The sequence below is a fragment of the Prionailurus viverrinus genome, chromosome A2, assembly GCF_022837055.1.
Source record: "Prionailurus viverrinus isolate Anna chromosome A2, UM_Priviv_1.0, whole genome shotgun sequence".
Taxonomy (NCBI): Eukaryota; Metazoa; Chordata; class Mammalia; order Carnivora; family Felidae; genus Prionailurus; species Prionailurus viverrinus.
Window position 1 is genome coordinate 29,060,447 of NC_062562.1, and position 19,272 is coordinate 29,079,718.

At 43.4% G+C, this 19,272-nt stretch overlaps 1 protein-coding gene across 4 annotated transcripts in view; it reads left to right on the plus strand.

Annotated features, from left to right (window-relative positions):
* Positions 1 to 19,272, plus strand: part of PTPRG (protein tyrosine phosphatase receptor type G) — a 713,505-nt gene that overhangs the window by 550,724 nt on the left and 143,509 nt on the right. For all 4 annotated transcript variants that reach the window (XR_007150245.1, XM_047849347.1, XM_047849350.1 and 1 more), the window contains exon 7: positions 18,104 to 18,261. Coding sequence is in view for 3 of the 4 variants with exons in the window: in XM_047849347.1 (XP_047705303.1) it covers positions 18,104 to 18,261 (158 nt within the window). In the remaining variant the exon portion in view is untranslated. The remainder of the gene's footprint in view (positions 1 to 18,103; positions 18,262 to 19,272) is intronic.

Sequence of the window (19,272 nt, forward strand, 5' to 3'; positions counted from 1 at the left end):
ATGGTCAATCCTGAAGGTGCAGCAGCTGGAGGCTGCCGGGTAATAAGGCTCCTGCTGGCAGTTTGTCTCTGGAAGGAAGACCTTAGGCCTGCCCTCCCTTGGCTGGCACGGAGGTTCTCGTCTTCCTTCCAAAGACGTTCTCCTAGTCCCATTTCCCAAGAATTTTTTTTTATTGGTGCTCTCACTTTTAAAATGCTCAGAGGTTCTTAGAAGCAGTGCTTATTCCTTTTGTGCCTAGTTATTAAGTGCCTGATATTTTTGTTTTTGTTTTTTTTTTAGTTTATTTTGAGAGAAAGAGAAAGAGAGAGAGAAAGTGAGAACAAACTGGGGAGGGACAGAGAGAGAAGGGGATGGAAAATCCAAAGCGGGCTCTGTTCTGACAACAGAGAGCCTGATGCAGGGCTCGAACTCACAAACCGTGAGATTGTGGCCTGAGCCCACATCAGACACTTAACCAACTGAGCCACCCCTTAAGTGCCTAATCTAAGCATACTACTAAGCTAGGCAGAGAGAGCACAGCAGACAGACCTGCCCTCCTTGCATTTATAAAGTCTTGGGGGAAACATACGATTAAGCATTGTCATTGCATTAGAAAGTGGGGAGCAGCAGGTTTAACGTATTTGGGGGTACAGAGGAGACATCTCAGACAGAATGACCACTCAGACCTAAAGAGTACATAGAAACTGTCCAGGCGGAGAGGGGAATGTTTCAGGGTTTTAAGCAGCATCCCTGTAGACGAAGGTCTCTAGTGGTGAGTGCATGTAGCATGTCGGAGCTCTGAGCTCAGCAACATTGCTTCTTCGTTGATGGGGAGAGAGATCTAGAAACCCAATGGCAACATGAAGTGTTGTTTCTTATGTGTTCATTTTTTAGGTGAATTGTGATTTTTATAAACTTGAGAGCCATGCAGAAATAGAAATAGAGGGGCGCCTGGGTGGCCCAGTTGGTTGGGCAACCGACTTCAGCTTAGGTCATGATCTCACAGTTCGTGGGTTCGAGCCCTGCATCAGGCTCTGTGCTGACAGCTCAGAGCCTGGAGCCTGTTTCACATTCTGTGTCTCACCCTGTCTCTGCCCCTCCCCTGCTCATGCTCTGTGTCTCTCTGTCTCTCAATAATAAATAAACATTTAAAAAAAAAAAAAGAAATAGAAATAGAGAGCTGTGATTCGCCATTGATTCTCGCCCCATCTATCCAAAGAGCAGTACATGGATGCAGTAAAACATATCTATAGTCAGGTGTTTTATTCACACACCACCACCAATATCCACTGGGGGGGGGGGGGGAAGATTTCGGGAGATATTGTGAATCCTGTTCACAGCATGGACTCAGTCACGTACGCTGCTTTCTGTATTCAGGAACCAGCCCTCAATAGTAGCCACACCTGATAGAAATATTGGTTCTGAAAAACTTAATCTAGTTCTGTTTTTTTTTAACGCATTTAAGAAAAAAGAGAAAAAAAGAAACTCGTATGTGAGTAGGTATAGAAATGTACCCTTCTCTTACAACTAGTTTTACCCAATTGACCAGTGCTCAGAAATGTATATTATATCCTGTGTCAATTAAAAAGTTTTTTTTTCTTTCATTTTTTTGGATTACCTACTCCTCTGTTCCTTTTTTATAATATCCACACAAAATCCAGCAGCCTGTTTATGTACATATTCTAGAATACTGTCAAAAGGCATCGCGACACTCCCCACTCTCTCTTGTCTCTCTTGTCCCCAATTTTTTGTTTTTGCAAGGAAACGTGCTCGTAGTGATTGCTTGGTTGTTGAGCTTTGACTCTCTGTCCCTCTTTTCCTGTTACCCTCCTCACTGTCCTTTCCATCTTCTGTTGGATGTACTACCTTAGTGAGCAGGATGGTATCTTTCCCCTTCAGAGGAACTGTGAGGAAGACAGTTAGAAATCGACTCAGACACCACGCAGAGCCAGAAGGCTCCTCCCCCTGTCCTCTCTGGCCAGCCTCTTCCGAGAAAGCTCTCTGTGAAAGTACAAATGAATGATCACCTGAGAACACCCTTCAATTAAAGGAAAAAAACAAGGCTCTTCCAAGTTTTTCAGTGATGGAAGTTGGGGCTATGACAAGATCAAAACTTTCTTTGCAAAATAGCTTCCCCGATTGACTAGTTTTCTACTGGGTTCATTTCTGGAATGTTTGACACCCATTTTCTCCCCTGCCCTGGAATGTTCATCAGCTGTCCGAATGTATGGACAATGTCGAATCACTGGAGTCACCCAGGCGTTCGGCAGAAAGGGAGAGATAAAGGAAATTTGCAAATATAAGTGACTCCCTGGCCAAGTGTTTCCGTGTGATGGTAGGAGCAGGTACGTTTGCATCTGTTTTTTTTTTTTTTTCCCATATTCCACCTGCTAGGATTGAGGTTTCTGCCCCTCAAGAAGAACTGGAAAGGGACTCCGGGCCTTGAGCAATCTGAATTTCCTCTAAAGGATGGGGGGGGGGGGGGGCTTTGTTTTTTACACCTGCTGATATGTTATGCACATCATATGTGACATGTATGTGATATGTTAAACATACACTGTTTTAGAAGAAAGAGCCCGGGGCATGGCACCCTTGCCACTTGAGGACAGCTGCTGTGGAGATGCCAATGGTTCAGCCTCTCTGAAAGCCATGTGGCCATTTCTTCTGTTCGTTTTTCTTTTTTTAATGTTTATTTATTTTTGACAGAGAGGGGGACGGAATGTGAGCAGGGGAGGGGCAGAGAGAGAGGGAGACACAGAATCGGAAGCAGGCTCCAAGCTTTGAGCTGTCAGCACAGACCCCAACACGGGGTTCAAACTCATGGACTGCAAGATCACGACCTGAGCTGAAGTCGGATGCTTAACTGACTGAGCCACCCAGGCGCCCCACTCCCCCCACCTTTTTTTTTCTTTTTTTCTTTTTCTTTTTTTTGCCATTTGGCCGTTTCTGCCAGAGCTGTACATACGCCTTATCCTCTGAGCTGGCAAGCCCCCATGTGGGTATACACCCAAGAGAAATGTCCACAGAAAGACTTGCCCATGGGAACTTTGTGTATATTAGCCACAAAGTGGAAACAACCCAAATGTCCACCAATGGAAGCCTGAATATGCAAGTTGTAGTATGGCCAGACAGTGGAGTATTATGCAGCAATTAAAAGTAACCAGCTGCTTGACTTACTTGAAAACAGGAGAGCACATACAGCTTAGTTCCATTTCTCTCAAGTTCAAGAACAGAAAAAAACCTAATCTTGGATGGTAAAAGCCAAAATAGTGAGATGGAGGGGTATAGTAAATGAGAGGAGACATGAGGGAATTTTCTCAGGTGATAAAAGTATTATGTATCTTGATCTGGAGGATGATTACATAAGGTATAATATAAAAATTCACCACACTGTCCCCGTAGATTTGCTCACATGACTGTAAATTAAAGAATGACCCGTGTATATTGCATATTGATTTCTCAAAGGTAATACATTCACAAAACCCAAAAATAATCTGGCAATATGCACCAGATAGCCAAATATTAAAAATCCTGACGGTATACCAGCTCCTGTATGTGTATGTGCCCTAGAGAACGCAGATGAAAGTGTACCGTGAGATGCGTACAAGAACGTCAGTGACGTTTTTTCTGACTGCCCAAACCTAGAAATGCCTCACATGCCTATCGTCAGCAAGCTAGATAAACACGGTACAGTTTTACAATAGAACATTCCACCCTGATGGAAAGGGGTGGGATCCTATACCTCTCAACAACCTGGGCACATATGAGAACCACAACGTACAGCAAGAATCTGAAGAATGTGTAAAGCATTCCTCCATGTCAAGTTCAAATCCGGAGAAAACTTAGCCTATATTGTTTAGGGGTGCATCTGTAGGTGGTAATACTAAAAGAAAAACAAAGTAACAATGACTTGTAAAAAGAGGATGCCGGTTACTTATTGGGGCAGGATGGGAAAGTGATGAGGCACCGGTCCAGGGAGGGTGCAAAGGGCTGCCCCTGTTCTGGTCACCCCAGGTTTCACTTTAGGATGATTTGTCAACAGTGTATTTATGTTTTGTGCACCCTTCTGCGTGTGTGTTAAATTTCACAATCAAAGAAGACAGTCATTAGCTTTAGAAAGTAAGAGATTCCGACAGCACTTTCCTGTGGGACACATCAGGTACCAAGTGGCCTTACAACAAGCAAAGAGGGGAGTGACAGCACCTTTTAAAAAACGCTTCACCGTAAGTACCCCTGACAGACTGTTTGTTCTCTCTGCAAATTGATTGCAGGCCAAAGAAAGAACTGTGGCCACCTTGGGATTCTATCATTAAGAGATGACTTTGAGAGGCAACGACTCCTTTTGGAATTTGGAAAAAGGAAATCAGAAACAAAGGGGATGGGGAATCAGGTCTCAGGTTTAAAAACAAAGGCTCCCCACTGCTACTGTGCTGGTGCAGGCTGTCTCTGCACCAGGCCAGGGTCTAATTATCTGGACAGGCACCAGTGAATGCTCCAGAAAGCCTCTGAGATACAGTTATCCTGTCCCCCTTTATATAGAAAGGTAAGCAAAGCAGGCATTGCCTGAGTGGCTTGAATCAAGGTCTTTGTGACTTGAGATTGGCCCCCTTTACTCCCAGACCATCTCCCCCTCTGTTCTCTGCCAGGGTCACCACCTGCCTCTTTCAGCCTTGATTTAGGTTTGTTATACACACTGTAGAAAGGACATGCAAAGAAATGCTTAATGGGACCATGTTCTGCCATCATCATTCTTGCACCATTGTGATTATCCCTGGGGTCAAGATCTTGGCATAAACTTTCTGTCTGTGGCTAAATGGCTCAAGTTCCTAAAAAGAGTCTTGCATGAACTTTGGAAGAAAAGGACAAATCCCAGGGCAAGGGACCTTTGGGGGGAAATTCAGCTACTAGACAGAAATAGTATTATGTGTCATTACAGTCCAGCAGCAAGAAGATGGGGCAGAGATGATTTGATGTGGTTTGAGGGCTTCTTGCCTGTTTTGTGTATGTGAACTTTAAGCTTCTTTAATCATAGAGTTTATGCGTCCTGTCATCCTTGGAGGGCCTACAAAGTGCTAGTGAAGGTGTTGAGGATAAAATGATGAACGAGATTTTCCCTGCCTTTAGGGCAATTTTAATATCATGAGGAAACTTTTGTGTGTGTGTGGTGGGGGGGGGGGGCATCCCATTCTTGGTGGTGAAGATTAAAAAGACTAATATTCTTCACCTGCAGAGTAATCTCCTGTGTTCATATGAATAAGCAATTAGAACATTGGAATGAATTTTCTGAAAAGTCTGTGTTATAGAATATTTTTAAAGAAATAGTGTTTGTTATTTTTCACATATAATGTGACTTTAGGAACACTGGATTCTGAAACAGTGCTTCAGAATGTAGTCTGTCTTGGGTTTGAATTCTGGCTTGCCCCATTGGGAGCTTTGTGATCCTGGAACAAATCGTCGCATTTCTCTGTCACTGGGGTTCCACCTTGTAAGATGGGGATAAGGCCCCATAGGTGTTAATGCTACATGCATTCCAATAAGGAAATACCTAAGAAGAAAGGGTGGCTGGCACCTGTCCACTGTCCTCTAAATCATCGACCAGCAAGTGCAATCTGTGAGCCAAATCTTCCCTGCTGCCCATTTTTGTAAATAAAGTTTTACTGGAACACAGCCACATTCATTTGTGTACATATTGTCTGTGACAGCTTCTGCACCATGACAGCAGAGTTCAGTGGCTGTAACACAGAGAGTTAAGGCCCACAAAGCCTTAAACACTTACTCTCTGGCCCTTTATAGAAAAAGTTTGCCAACCCTGCCTTAACTAAATGGTAGCTATTACGGTCACTGTGCTAGTACAGTTAGTGGCTTGTTCATGTTGGGATGATGTAAGTGTCTACTCATGTCATTACTTACCATTTGATAGACTTCTCAGAGATGGGCTTCACTTTTGATCTCACCCAAATCGCCATGTAATCCGAATGTGTTTCAAGTGAATTAATTAGAGTTCCGGTTTAATGTTTACCTTAAAGAAATCAAATTATTTTCTCCCTTTTCAATAGGAAACCCGATGCTATATCATCTAGCAGCCCACTGATAGTTTTGAACATCTTAACATGCGACAAAATTTCCTGTTTGAAGTTTATGTCTCTGGCATTTAATTACATGGAACTTTCCTGAAGTGTGCTATAAATATTCAGTACCCTGGTCTTGGCTAATTGGCTCACATCTGTTATGGATCCAGGAAGGGCAGATGCTTATCTGAACACTTTTGATCTCAAAATCTTCGAGAAACAGGCGCACTTAAGCCATTTCCACAGTTTCCTGGACTTCAACGTGTCAGAACTACCACCATAGATGGGAGCTATTTCCATTTCTTTTCTTAGCCAGGGCCAGGAAATGGGATGCTGTGCGGCTTCTATCTTATCACTCACAGTGTTGTTACCAATAATGTTAAGACAGAAAATGACTTCAAAAGTGATTCCCTTTACATTGGATTTGAATTTGAGGCTAGGTGTCATTTGGCCCAACCTTCTCTGTCAGTATTTGATCATTTGCACAGGATCATGGGAGCCCAAGGAAATGCCCTTTTCCTGGTTGTTTCAATGGGATGTGGAAAGCAAGAGAAAAGTTTAAATTATGTCTCCTGTCATCTACTGCAAAGGTGCTCACTGAAGTACCTGGGGCTACTTTGTGTGGTTTTCCCACCGTGCTATACCAATGTCACCTTGGCACGGGAGAGGCGCCACGGTGGCATGGCCAAGAGCAAGGCTCCGGAATTAATACCAGGATTGTTTGGACTAGGCACAGCCTGCACAAGTCACATAAGCTTTTTGTGGCTCTGGTTTCTCAGCTGTATAATGAGGTAATAATAATGCCAACCTTACTGGTTTGTCCCGAGGAGTCAGTGACTTCTTGTACCTGCTGTGCCTAGCACACGGTCAGCGTCAACCTCAGCTGCTGTCACTGCCCCCTTCCCCGTCACCATTCCCATTACTGTTGTTACTTGTTGATGTGAGTATGGAGGTGACGGGATATGATTGCGGATCCCTGAGTGCTGCTTCCGTCACTACCTGGGTGTTGAAATAGAATGTACGTTGCTGGAGTGAGTTGAGTCATGCAAAATAAAACCACATGAGGAAGAAAATGGTCACAAAGTGATTGGGGTAGCCAGTCCCTTTGACATCAGGGGAAGGGGTCATGGGCAAGGAATCAGAAAGTGTGGGAAACGAAGAAGATCCTCTCATCTGGTAATGCCTGGGTGTGGGCCTAACCCTGCCCAGATGTTCTGCACGTATAATCCTAATGAATCCTACCCGACAGCGCAGTGAGGTAAAATTCTTAACCTTGTGCTACAGATGGGTCAACTGAGGTTCAGAGGCCTCGGCTGATTTGTCCCAGCTCATGGAGTGGAACAGTAATTTGATCCCAGTTTTATTAGATCCTAAAATACATTCTTTTGCCAGCTCTGCTCGGCCAGTTCCTATTTCCATCATTGATTAACTTCCGGACTTTTGTCAAAATCAAAATTCATTCTTGTGAGCCTCACTTTCTCCTCTGTGAATTAGGTCTGATTGAGCATCAGAAGGACGCTAAAACAATGTACATACCCGGTCAGTTACAACCACTGGGTAGGGGAGAGAGGCGAGCAGTGGACCTGTTCAGTGACAGTACTGGGTTTTTGTCACTGTATGACTCTATAATTTAAATATCCTGTTCATTTCCTTAATTGTTGACAAGACTCTGCTTTTTGTGTTTCTTTGGAAATATTCATGTCAACATACGTTTTACTCAAATGCCAACCCTTAAATCAAAATGCCACGTTCGGCCAAATGACAGGACCAGTAAACTCAAGGAGCCTAGATGTCTTTGAACCAGGCTGGAGTGGCTGTTGCATGCCCTTGGAGTGGGTCTTTGGGCGCTTGAATTCAAGAATTCGATTAATCAGGTGGGCTCTTTCCCAGTCAAGCAGCCTTTGCTCAGAACTTGGAATAACACCAGCTCTTCATGTTATGGTCATGAGCCTATAGGAAGGGCCAGTGGGCAGAGAATTACATTCTCTGGTGGAGAGTTGAATGCCCACTGGTGGAGAATGTCTAAGAAGCAGAAGTAACAGTCACACCTCTATAGCCTTGTGTAGGTTGCCCCATTCATTCTCAAATGGGATTGCTTGTTGCCCCCTCTTTTAAATATCCTACTCCTCTTCATACAGGCACAGGGATCAGCAAACTCTCTCTGTAAAGGGATTGATAGCAAGATTTTAGGCATCGCTGGCCATATGTTCTCTGCTGCAACAATTCGGTTGTTTGGTTGTAACCTGGAAGCGGGCATAGACAGTTTGTATACAAATGGCCATGGCTATGTTCCAATAAAACTTCATTTACAAAAACCGGTGCTAGGTTAGATCTGGCCCCTGGGCCACTTTTGACTTAGAGTTACTTCGTGATTTAGTTTGATCAAAAATGTTTTTTTCAGCCATGTATAAATGACCTACTCTTTAAGGCACTGTGTTATGTACTGAGGGTATAGTTGGGAGCCACAGTCTGGCCATAATGGAGCCTCCAGCCTGCTAAAGAGAAGAGACCACTATTAAGCCATTACACAGACTGTAATGAGACCGAGGTCTGTACAGCCATGACTTTGGGCAGATTATCAGCCCTCCTCAGGATGATGATACCTACTTCACCGAGTTGTGAAGCCTCATTTAGAGAACATCTACAGCAGTGCCTGACCCTGAGGTCATACATATAAATGTGCTCTGGTAAGAAGAGGTGATCTGTAGAACATCCTACACTGTGGAATGCAGTCCAGGGGTTCAGGTCATTGAAGGGTAAACTGAGGTTAGAGAACCTAGTCAGGATAAACAGATGGGAGTCAATGCTGCTGCCTGGTCCCATGAGCACTCTGTACTGTGGTCACATAAAATAGGCCCCGACCCGGCTTCTAGTAGGCTCATAAAGACGATGGAGTCCTTTCATGTGACTCTTGTTGAAAATGTCATGTCAATATCCTAATGTCATCAATTGTGTGACTCTCATTTCTTCATATATTTTTGGTCCTATATTTGTGTCCTGACATTATATCAGTTTCAGGTATACAGTCTAATGATTTAATGTATGTGTACATTGTGAAGTGATCACCACACCAAGTCTGGTTAATATCCATCCTCACACATAGTTACAGGTTTTGTTGGGTTTTTTTTTCCATTTTCTTCATATTTTAACAACTCTAAAGTCAGGATGCATCTTACACATGATGTCATGTCATTGTTTAATTAGCGGCCTGTTGCCTTGAAATAATGATGTGTCTTATAGTTGTCAGTGACTTAGATATGAAAGAGACACAATACCTAGGATGCGCTGGTTATTTAAGATATCCCAACTACCATGCTTGTTTGTTCCTTCATTCTCTTTTCACATAACTATTAGGCACCTGCTATGTTCCAGGCAGTGTTTTAGTTATTGGGTATATGGGGTGGACGGGAAAGGCGAGGTGTTCGCCCTTGTGGAGCAATCAGTCTCTTGGGGAAGACAGACAGTAAACAAGTAAAAGCAGAGTGGGAAGGAAATGAACTAGGTGTGATACAGTGAATGCAGCAGGAACATACCAAGAGGGGTGTCTGGGGTAGGCTCTGAGGAGATAACCTTTCACCTTGCAGGACTCAGGGTGAAAAGAAATCCCCCATATGGAGTGATGCTGGGGAGGAGCATTCGAGCAAGGTGGGTGAGGAACAGCAAGGTGAGGAGACAGGTGGGTTGTCAGCAAAGGCGAGCGCAGAGGTGAAGGGCTGCAGAGGTAGATAGATCATATAGGGCCTCGTGGCCACGGTAAGCAGTTTGGATTTTATTCTAATTGAAGTGAGAAACCACTGGAAGATTTGACCTGGGCAGTGTCAGGGTTAGACTTATGTTTATAAAAGCCAAGTTCTTCATTCTTCAGTGAGATTTCCTCCCGTCATTTTTACATCAGGGCGAGGGAGGAACTCAGAGCCCAGGGACCCAGAATAGGATAAGAAAGAGCCTGGCGCTGGGCATCTGAGACCCAGATTCACTTCTACTTCACTGTGTGGTCGTGGTTCAGTCACTGTCCCCCTTTGGACCTCCTTGTCCTCAATTGTAAAATGAAATGGAACCAACGTCCTCTGTAACTCTTTGGAATCCCTCAGTTCTTTGTGATTCTTGGGGGACTTCCCCAGGATCCCCTTGTTGTAACTTTAGGCTTGTTCCCTAAAATCATCTATCATGAAGCCTCTTACGGGCCAGGCGCATTTCCATTGCTCCATCTTTCCCATTCCTTCCTCCTTGCTGATGTCAGGGAGATGACCTGCCTAATAACCAACATCCATTTATACAGAGCAGGTATCATTGCTTGTATTTAGATCATAAAATTAATTCCTCAGCTCCTTCTAGGAGGCCTCTGCCACCATCTTAATTATAATCCAATGTTTTCTGACTTCCATGAGGGCATCTAGATGCCATGCTCCTAAATCCCCTGGATTCAGGTCCTCAGGCTCTTTATTTCTATCATGACCTCCATTTTCCATTCCTGTGGTCAACAGGCCCTTTGGTCACCAGCTTGTCACACGAAAGCCATTCTCAAATCATACAGCCCATTCATGGCTGATCCAGACTTAACCCAGGATCAGACTCTGGGTTTCTAGACTCATAGACTCATGTTTCTAGACTCATAGAGTCATTGATGGCATCTTCACAATTTTTAGCCTAATTCCAGATTGTACTTTAACCAACAGCTGATCTTTTTCCTCCTAGAGCCTATCAAATTTGGGGCTCTTGAACTTTTCCTTCTGTCTTCCCTCTTGTTCACTTCACCCCAGCCACACACCAGGAAGAATCCCTTTGCACTTTTCTCTCTGCCTGGAATGTTCTCTCTAGGTTGCTGCATGGCTCATTTCTGCCTTCAGGTTTTTAATCAAATGCTTCCTTCATGAGCCTGCTCTGAAAATTGTCATTTTCAAAATAGTAGTCAGGGAAGACCTCACTGAGAAATGTGTCATTCAAATCGGACTAAGTTATTAGCAGTTGAAAGGCATTTGCTCTAAAATTAGCCATGAATAGAGCAGTGAGGAAATGTTTCAGAGCAAAGAGCCAGTGCAAAGGCCCTGGGTAATGTGATCATGTGTGGCTGTACCTAAGAGTCAGAAAGTAGCAGTGGATGATGCTGCGGACACTGTGGGGGCCCATTAATACAGTCCGTACAGAAACTGACTACTCTAATATACTCAGTATTGTGAAAAACGCAGATTCTCCACTCGAACCCAGACTTACCGGATGAGAATCTACATTTTAACAAGCTCCCCAGGTGGTGTCCATGAACATTAACTCTGAGCAGCAGTGTCATAAATCTTCTTCCCCCGTGTAGAGTGACCTGTGACCCAGTGTTTTCCAATGTCACTCTCTCCCTACGCTTCCCAGCAGGAAGCAGAAGACCAGTCCTACCCCAGTGACTTTAAGCGGTTAAGGGAAACATAATAGCTTTTCCTTACAAAAAGTTTTGGGAAATCCTGAAGAAACTCAGCAGTCATTGGGCTAAAGACAGAAGCTTGGACTCTCTTTGATTTGTTTATCTTACACACTTCCCTAAAATTGATTGACTGCTCATTTGAAGAGTGGCACAGATATCCCTCCCTTAGGGTCCGCCACATTCTGCCCCATGTGACACTGTGTTCCTCGGGGTAGGTCTGCTTGTTTGTGTTTCAGTCTCATTCCATAATTCCTGGTTACTGTATAGGTCTCATCTGTATTTTGATTGTTCATCCTACCTTCTAAAGGGATTTCTTCCTTCCTATATAACCAAAGCATTGAAAATATTAGGTTATTAACGCACTGAAAAATGCAATCAATCAGATGATTATCATCTAATGTTTTAATGATCACATTTTTAATCCAATTATGCATGTTTGAATCTTTCAAATTTTCTTTAATTAAAGATTGCCTCCTGGCACTGCTATCAGAAATAAGAAATTGAACAGAATCGAGCCAGTTCTAATTTAGTGTTGAAAAGGATAACTGGGCTGCGCTGGGTTTAATGGTTGACCATGACTTTAAAGCCCTCATACAAAATTTTCTAATTGATAAGGAAAATTTAATCATCTTCGGATATACTCCGTTTGCATTCAAATAAGGTATTTCTTTTTCTAAATAAACCTCCCCTAACTGATTATTCATATTGTCGTGCAAAATGCTTAAAAATGAAAGACAGAGTTGGGTGAAATGTAGACTACTTAATACAGTGTGTATTTAATATAAAAGTCATACATTATTCATTTCTGCAATTTGAATAACTTTGAATTTAGCATCCCTGTTCTTCATCTTTTTCTTTGATGAACAATTAATTATTAAAATATAATATTGTCTGCATACAGCACTGGGATCCTTGAAAGTGGAATATGAGATTCATTCCCTTTCAATTCTTTTATCTAGTAATGCACAGAACCTTCTTATTATGGTTTAATGGAATGAATGGTGGTATAAATAGTGTTTCAAATATTTTTCTCAACTAGGTAAGTGGCTGGGAAAGGAATGTTTTGAATTCAAATTACTAATTTGGATCAGAGTTGGAGGCAGCATGCCCTAATCAGGATGGGTTTGGAGTCACACTGCCCTTTGATAACAAGAGTCAGGTAACGAGTACTTAAATAGGTACTTATGCTGTGCCAGACAACCTCCTCAGCCCTTAACTAATGTTAATTCACTTAATACTCATTTATTCATCTAACCTACTTAAGCGCCTGACACTGTTAAAATCCCATTTTGCAGATATTGGGAGAGTTTATGTTTTCACCTGAAAAGTACATCCTTCCTTCCTTCTCTGTGGCTGTACTCAGGAATTCCCCGTCTTGGGTCCAGCCAGTTACGTACCTTGTGGCTTATGTGGGCTTCGTGGGCAGTGTGAGAAAGAGAGTGCCACCGTCTCTAAAATTATTTCTAACTTACAACGGAGCATTATGAGCACCCCATTTGTCAGTGGAACATTCCCTATGGGACTGAGCAGGAAATGGAATGTTCAGGAAGATCAGTAAAAATTATTGTTCGGTGTTAACTAGAAAACTCAAGGAGGAAAGACAACAACTCAAGAGTTAATTCTGGAATGTCTATTCACCAAGGAAATGATCACTAATGGTAGAGACACTTGAACATGTAAAGTTCTGCTCCCCCCAAGTTGTAGCCCTGGTTATCAGGGTGACTTTCTAACACTTGCCCCCTACCCCCATCAACGTAAGGGTAGAGAAGAATGTGGCCTGATGGCAAAATCCATTTCACTGACTATCATTGTATGGCCCTTGACCTAAGACTGGTTTTTACATTCAAACTCTAAGTGAAATGTTATTCCCCACAAAACAATTCATTCTTCTTATAATAGATGTATCAATTTAAAATTGTTCTCTGTTATTAGTGTTTTGAATATCATTAATAAGGTTGTGCAAAAAAAAAAATAATAAGGTGGTGGAAATGTATTTGTTAATATAAGTACTTGTGTGACATCTTTGATTTTGCCTCTTGGCCTGCAAAACCTAAAATATTTACTATCTGGCACTTTACAGAAAACATTTGCCAATCCCTGGCTTAAAACACAAAATGAGCTGGTCTGCTTTCAGCCAAGTGCTTGCCTTGATAAATCAGGGCTCCCAAGGCGCTGTGCTAAGCCCCTTATATTTATGAGCTTGCTTAATTATCACAACAATCCCAAAGAGTAAATACTCTCAGAATTCCCATTTTACAGATAAGGGAAGTAGCTCAGAGAGCTTAAGACCTTTCCCTAAAGTCACACAGCTATTAAATATCCATTGGTTCCAAAGCTTTTACTAGAGCATTGGCAAAGAAAATTCTAACCTGTGTTGCCCAGGTTGATGGGGCATATGTCAGACGTGATGCACCTTTAAGGCACTAGTAATCAAGGTTAAAAAAAAAAAAAAAAAGACATGTGCAAGCATTAAAGGAACTACATAGCTATGTAAGGTGTAGGTGGCCAGGCCTTGGTAGTTTAAAAAAGTAATAATAATACAAGTATTAAGAATTAGAATAAGAACGATATCTGTCATTTATGAGATGCTTACTGTGTTCTAAGGTCACAACAGCCTGGGAAGCTTTAGTAACTAAGATCACACAGCTTACAGGTCAGGGAGTTGAGATTTGAACCCTACGGGCTGGGAATCTTCTCTCCTCCCCAACTCCTTAGGGACGGAGACATGAGGGACTGAAGAGGGCAGTGGTTGGATTTTGGTTTTCAGCTCCTACTCCTAGGCTTACTGTCCCAGATCCTGAGCAGTTTCTTTGAAGAAAGGATCCCATCTGAATTTCTGTGTTCTCAAGTGTTTGACCATCCCTCTGGTCTTCTATTTCCCCAGCCGTAAAATTAAAGAATTGGACTAAATTGGTGGTTTCCAAGATGTCCCTGGGTTCCCAGCTCAACGTTAACCACAGGGGCTGCACTTGAACTTGTTGAGTTGGCTGCTTCCCGTGTGAGATTTTGTTTGAATAAAGGGTTCCTTGACTCCCAAAGCCTCTGAACTAGGGTGGTCTAAGCCCCTTCCAGGTCTCAGAATCTGACCCAATTGTGGTGACTGTGGCGTAGTCAACAAGCAGCAAAGCTGCTTCTCTGTCCCTGTCACCATGTCTGCCTGCCCTGCCACCCATTTGATGGCACCTGCTCATCAGTTAATGCTAGAACCTACCTCTGAAGCCCTTGGGTTTGGTCAAGGACAAAAAAAAAAAAAAGCCCTTCTGCACTTAAGCAATGGTCACACCTGCAGTTTCCATCAGTCCCTGCCGAATTCATAAGCCCGTACAGGAACTTGTGTATGTTTCAGAGTCCCAGTCCTGCTGAAACAGTGTGCCCTTGTGAAATCCGGCCACCTCAGGTTGGCGGGGCAGGTGTTTCTGCTCTATCTTTTCATGTTCCTTAAAGCCACCACCTGTTCCTGGACTGGATGCTGTAGGTGGGGCTTCACCCCTGTGGGTGTGCAAGTGTGGAGGGATTTTCTCGTCTCTACCTGTCTACCCGCAGCATGCTGAACTGCAGGCCACATATTGGATCAGGCTCCTAGGGAAAAACTCGAAAGATTTTCTGGTCGTTCAGTCTGGAGCCCTTGATCCTAAGGCAGCTCGGTGGGCTGTGGTGTGATGCCAAGTTCACCTACCATGAAGATGGTGATGTTGTGGCTTGTGATGCCAGGCCCTATGCCCCCTATATTGCTTGGGGCCTCGTGTTGTCTATTTACACAGCCCAGGAGGCACAGAGGCGGCAAGCAAAGGCCAACATGTTTCCTGCTCCCAGCCAACCCGGTCCCAGCCAAGCTCGCTTGCAGACATTTACCCCATCATTAGGCTGCTGGTAACCAGGTTGAAATTAAAACCCACACTTGCCAGCGGGTGGAGGAGCAATTCGGTGATTTCCGGCCTTTTGTCCAAACAGAAACCGCTTTTGTCATTTTGGTTATAGAACCCTATAATTTGAAGACTTTTGCCTCTATTAGTTAATATTTAATTTTTCTTTAAAAAAAATGGAATTGAAAACCTGTATGAGAATCGGCCAAGTTTTCTGAGTCTCATGAATAAGTGCTTCTGTTTCTGCAGTCACTAGTGACCTTGGGCTTGGTTATTTAAACTCTCTGTGCCTTGATTTCCACATCTGTAAATTTGGATTATTAAAAGCACATACACAGAGTGCTGTAAATTAAAAGCATATAGTGATGGTTTCAGAACAATGGAAGCCTAGGGCATCTGGCTGACTCAGTCACTTGAGAGATTCTTGATTGCAGCTCAGGTCATGGTCTCAGGGTCGGGAGACTGAGCCCTGCGTTGGGCTCTGCGATGAGCATGAAGCCTGATTAAGTCTCTGTCTCTGTCTCTCTCTTTCTCTCTCTTTTTCTCTCTCTCCCTCTGCCCCTCTCCCCACTCGTGGTCTCTCATAAAATAAAATAAAATAAAATAAAATAAAATAAAGTAAAGTAAAATAAAATAAAATAAAATGAAAGAATAAAAAAGAATAATAAAAGCCTGGACTCTAAACCCAACTACCTGGCTGTGCATTCCAGCTCTGAAAATTGGGAATAGTAGGACTACTTTGTGGGGCTATATTAAGAATTAAATAAATTAATCATTGTAAAGTTCTAAGAAAAAGACCGGACACATACAGTGAGTACTGCTTAAATGTTTACAACATGTAAATATTTAGAATAGTGCCTGGCATACAGTAAAAGTTAAATAAGTGTGGAGTGTTATTCAGTTAATCTCTACCAAAAGGAAATTGCCACTTTAATTATTTTAAAAGAGTCGTTTGGAGCACCTAGGTCCCACTTCGGCTCAGGTCATGATCACATGATTCGTGGGTTCAAGCCTTGTGTCGGGCTGTGTGCTGACAGCTCAGAGCCTGAAGCCTGTTTCAGATTCTGTGTCTCCCTCTCTGTCTGTCCCTCCCCTACTTGTGCACTCGCTCTCTCTTTCTCGCTCTCTCTCTCTCTCAAAAACAAGTAAACATTAAAGAAAAAATTTTTTTAGTTTTTTTAATGTTTGTTTTTGAGAGAGAGAGAGATAGAGCATGAGTGGGGGAGGGGCAGAAAGAGAGGGAGACACAGAATCCAAAGCAGGCTCCAGCCTCTGAGCTGTCAGCACAGAGCCCAATGTGGGGCTCGAACCCATGAACCGTGAGATCATGACCTGAGCTGAAGTCGGATGCGGAACTGACGGAGCCACCCCGGCAAAAAAAAAAAAAAAAAAAAAAAAAAATTCCTTTGAAGAGTTGATTTCTGTTGGGGTTTTGCATTATCCCCCAGTTACAGAGATCTCTCGAGTCTATGGATACACAGTTGCCCAAATACCTGTACTGATTGTTCTACATAAAAGAAGAAGAAAGAGGGGTGGGAGCCTGGAAAGAATATTCCTGTGGGCACAGATGTGTCCAGAAAGTAACCTGGGGCCCTCAGGGTGCCCCCAGTAATGTCCTTGGGCCCATGGTGAAGGCCATCAGGGAGCTAAGGCAAACGACTAACAGGACTATAATAGCTTACTATATCCCTAAAAGGTATAAGAAAGGAATCCCAGACTTAAATTCAGGGAGGGCTAAACCTTTGGAGACCCAGGAAGAGAGCAGAGCCTTCTCTGATTTGGGAAAGAGGCTGGATGATCTACTGTGCCTGATTGGGAGAACTGTAACACCGTGCCCTAATCTCTGCTGCACTGTTTCTTACTGCCTCTGGACCTTTGCATGTGCTGTTTGCACAGCCACAAATGCTTTTCTTCTGTTTTGCCCCCACCCTTCAATATTCACATAGTTAACTTCAGCTTCATCTTTAGCTGAGTCAGTCCAAGTTTTGGTGTCAACGTGCCTGGGTTCATATCCCAGTTTTGCCACTTAGGAGCTATGTGATCTCGGGCAGGCACTATTCCCTTCCACACCTTGTTTTTCTCATAGAGTTATCGTGAGATAATATTTTTAGGTCTCAACTGAAAATATCATTTCTCCTACTTACAGAAAGACTCCTCTGCTTTTGTAAGAAGAAGGAGCCTATTTTCAGGGCCATCGTACAACCCATTCACCTCAGGGTTGTTTGTTGGTTAGATTTCACTTTGATTTGGGTAGGCACTGGGTGAAACTGTAATGAGATGTAACCAACTTTGGAATTGAGCTTTACCGTTGGCTTATAGTTTTCTTTTCATGCTGAGTTTCTCCTGGGCGTCCCAGAGTTCATTTCACTGACTTTTAGTTCATAAGTATCAGATGGGGAAGGGTTCAGTGGTGAAGCAAGACTGGGAAGGGGTGGGTTACATAAAATCAAGTCCGTTTGTTTCCTGCAGGACTTCTCAGAGACTTCACTGTGCTAGTGTTGTGGCTCTTACCTGGGGGATGAGGGAGGGACTGCAGATTGCCCTGCGTTGCTCATCATGGAACGTGTTTTTCATGAAATACAGTGCACTGTGGTGTCTCAGAACACACCCTGGGAAACACTGCTTTGTTTTCTGTGGCCCTCCCACCACCAAATGTTAGTGCTTCTCAGGATGTAAACAAACATAAGGCTTGTGATGTGGCACCAGCATGCCGAGGGTTTGACTGTGTGTCTGCAGCATAATACGACTTACCATTGTGCCTTTCTTTTCCCTCTTCCTCCAAACAGAGAAGGAGACCTTTCTGGATCCTTTCGTCCTCCGGGACCTCCTGCCTGCATCCCTGGGCAGCTATTACCGGTATACAGGTTCTCTGACCACCCCACCATGTAGTGAAATTGTGGAGTGGATAGTCTTCCGGAAGCCTGTCCCCATCTCTTACCATCAGGTAGATATTCAGCCCCAAATGGGGCCTCTGTGTTTACTTGTTTGTTTATGTTGACTGAACTGTCTAACATTGTTACAGAACACCAGTAAGGATTTTTTTTTTAATTTTGATCCTCTGCTCCCCGTTGATTCCTTCATTCTTTCCAACAAACATATTTTTGAAACCAAGAATTGTAAACTATGAAACATGGCCTCTCAGCCGCAAATTAACTGGCTGAGCAGAGCTGCAGCTATGAAATCGGGTATTATGTAAGTATCGATCTTGAGGAGAGAATAGCTACCCTCTATGATGATGACAGCTTGTGCCAGAAACTCTTCTAAGCTCTTTATATGTGTTGACCCATTTAATCCTCGTGAACAACAGTCCTACGCGGTAAGTACCCTTTTGTACCCCCATTTAATAGACACAGAAGTGAACTAACTTGCCGAAGGCCACACAGCCAGTGACTAAGCCATGGTGTCCGACCCCAGAGAGCATGCTCTGACCCATTAAACGTACCCAGAGTTCAGAAAAGAGAGGGATTGTATACACAATGAAATGAAAGAATAAATAGCATCGATTGAACTCTTTCTGTGTGCAAACACTTTAGTTATAGCCAACTTAGTGGGCAAACACAGTTGAGAGACGGCTCTTGGGCTAAGATGTATACATAAGGACATCGTGGCCTGGAGGGATTGGGTAACATGCCCAAGAATTCATGGCTAATGAATGTTGAAGCCAGAAACCAAGCCCAGGTTTGTCTGATTCCAAAACCCACATTGGTGACCACGACACTGACCGCTTCTCTCCCAGTGTGACCTGGGCTGATTTCACGGGAGGATGCATTTAGCAATTGGTGAAATGGAGATGGGGTTGGGGGCCATGTCAGAGGAATAGGAACCACCAGGCAGGTGGGAGTGAGAAGGGACAGGGAACCTTGGAATCACCTCATGAAGGATAATAGATAGAAGAAAATTCTTAGAGGGGATATATGTGAGACATCGAAATACAGCATGCACTGGAGTAGAAGAT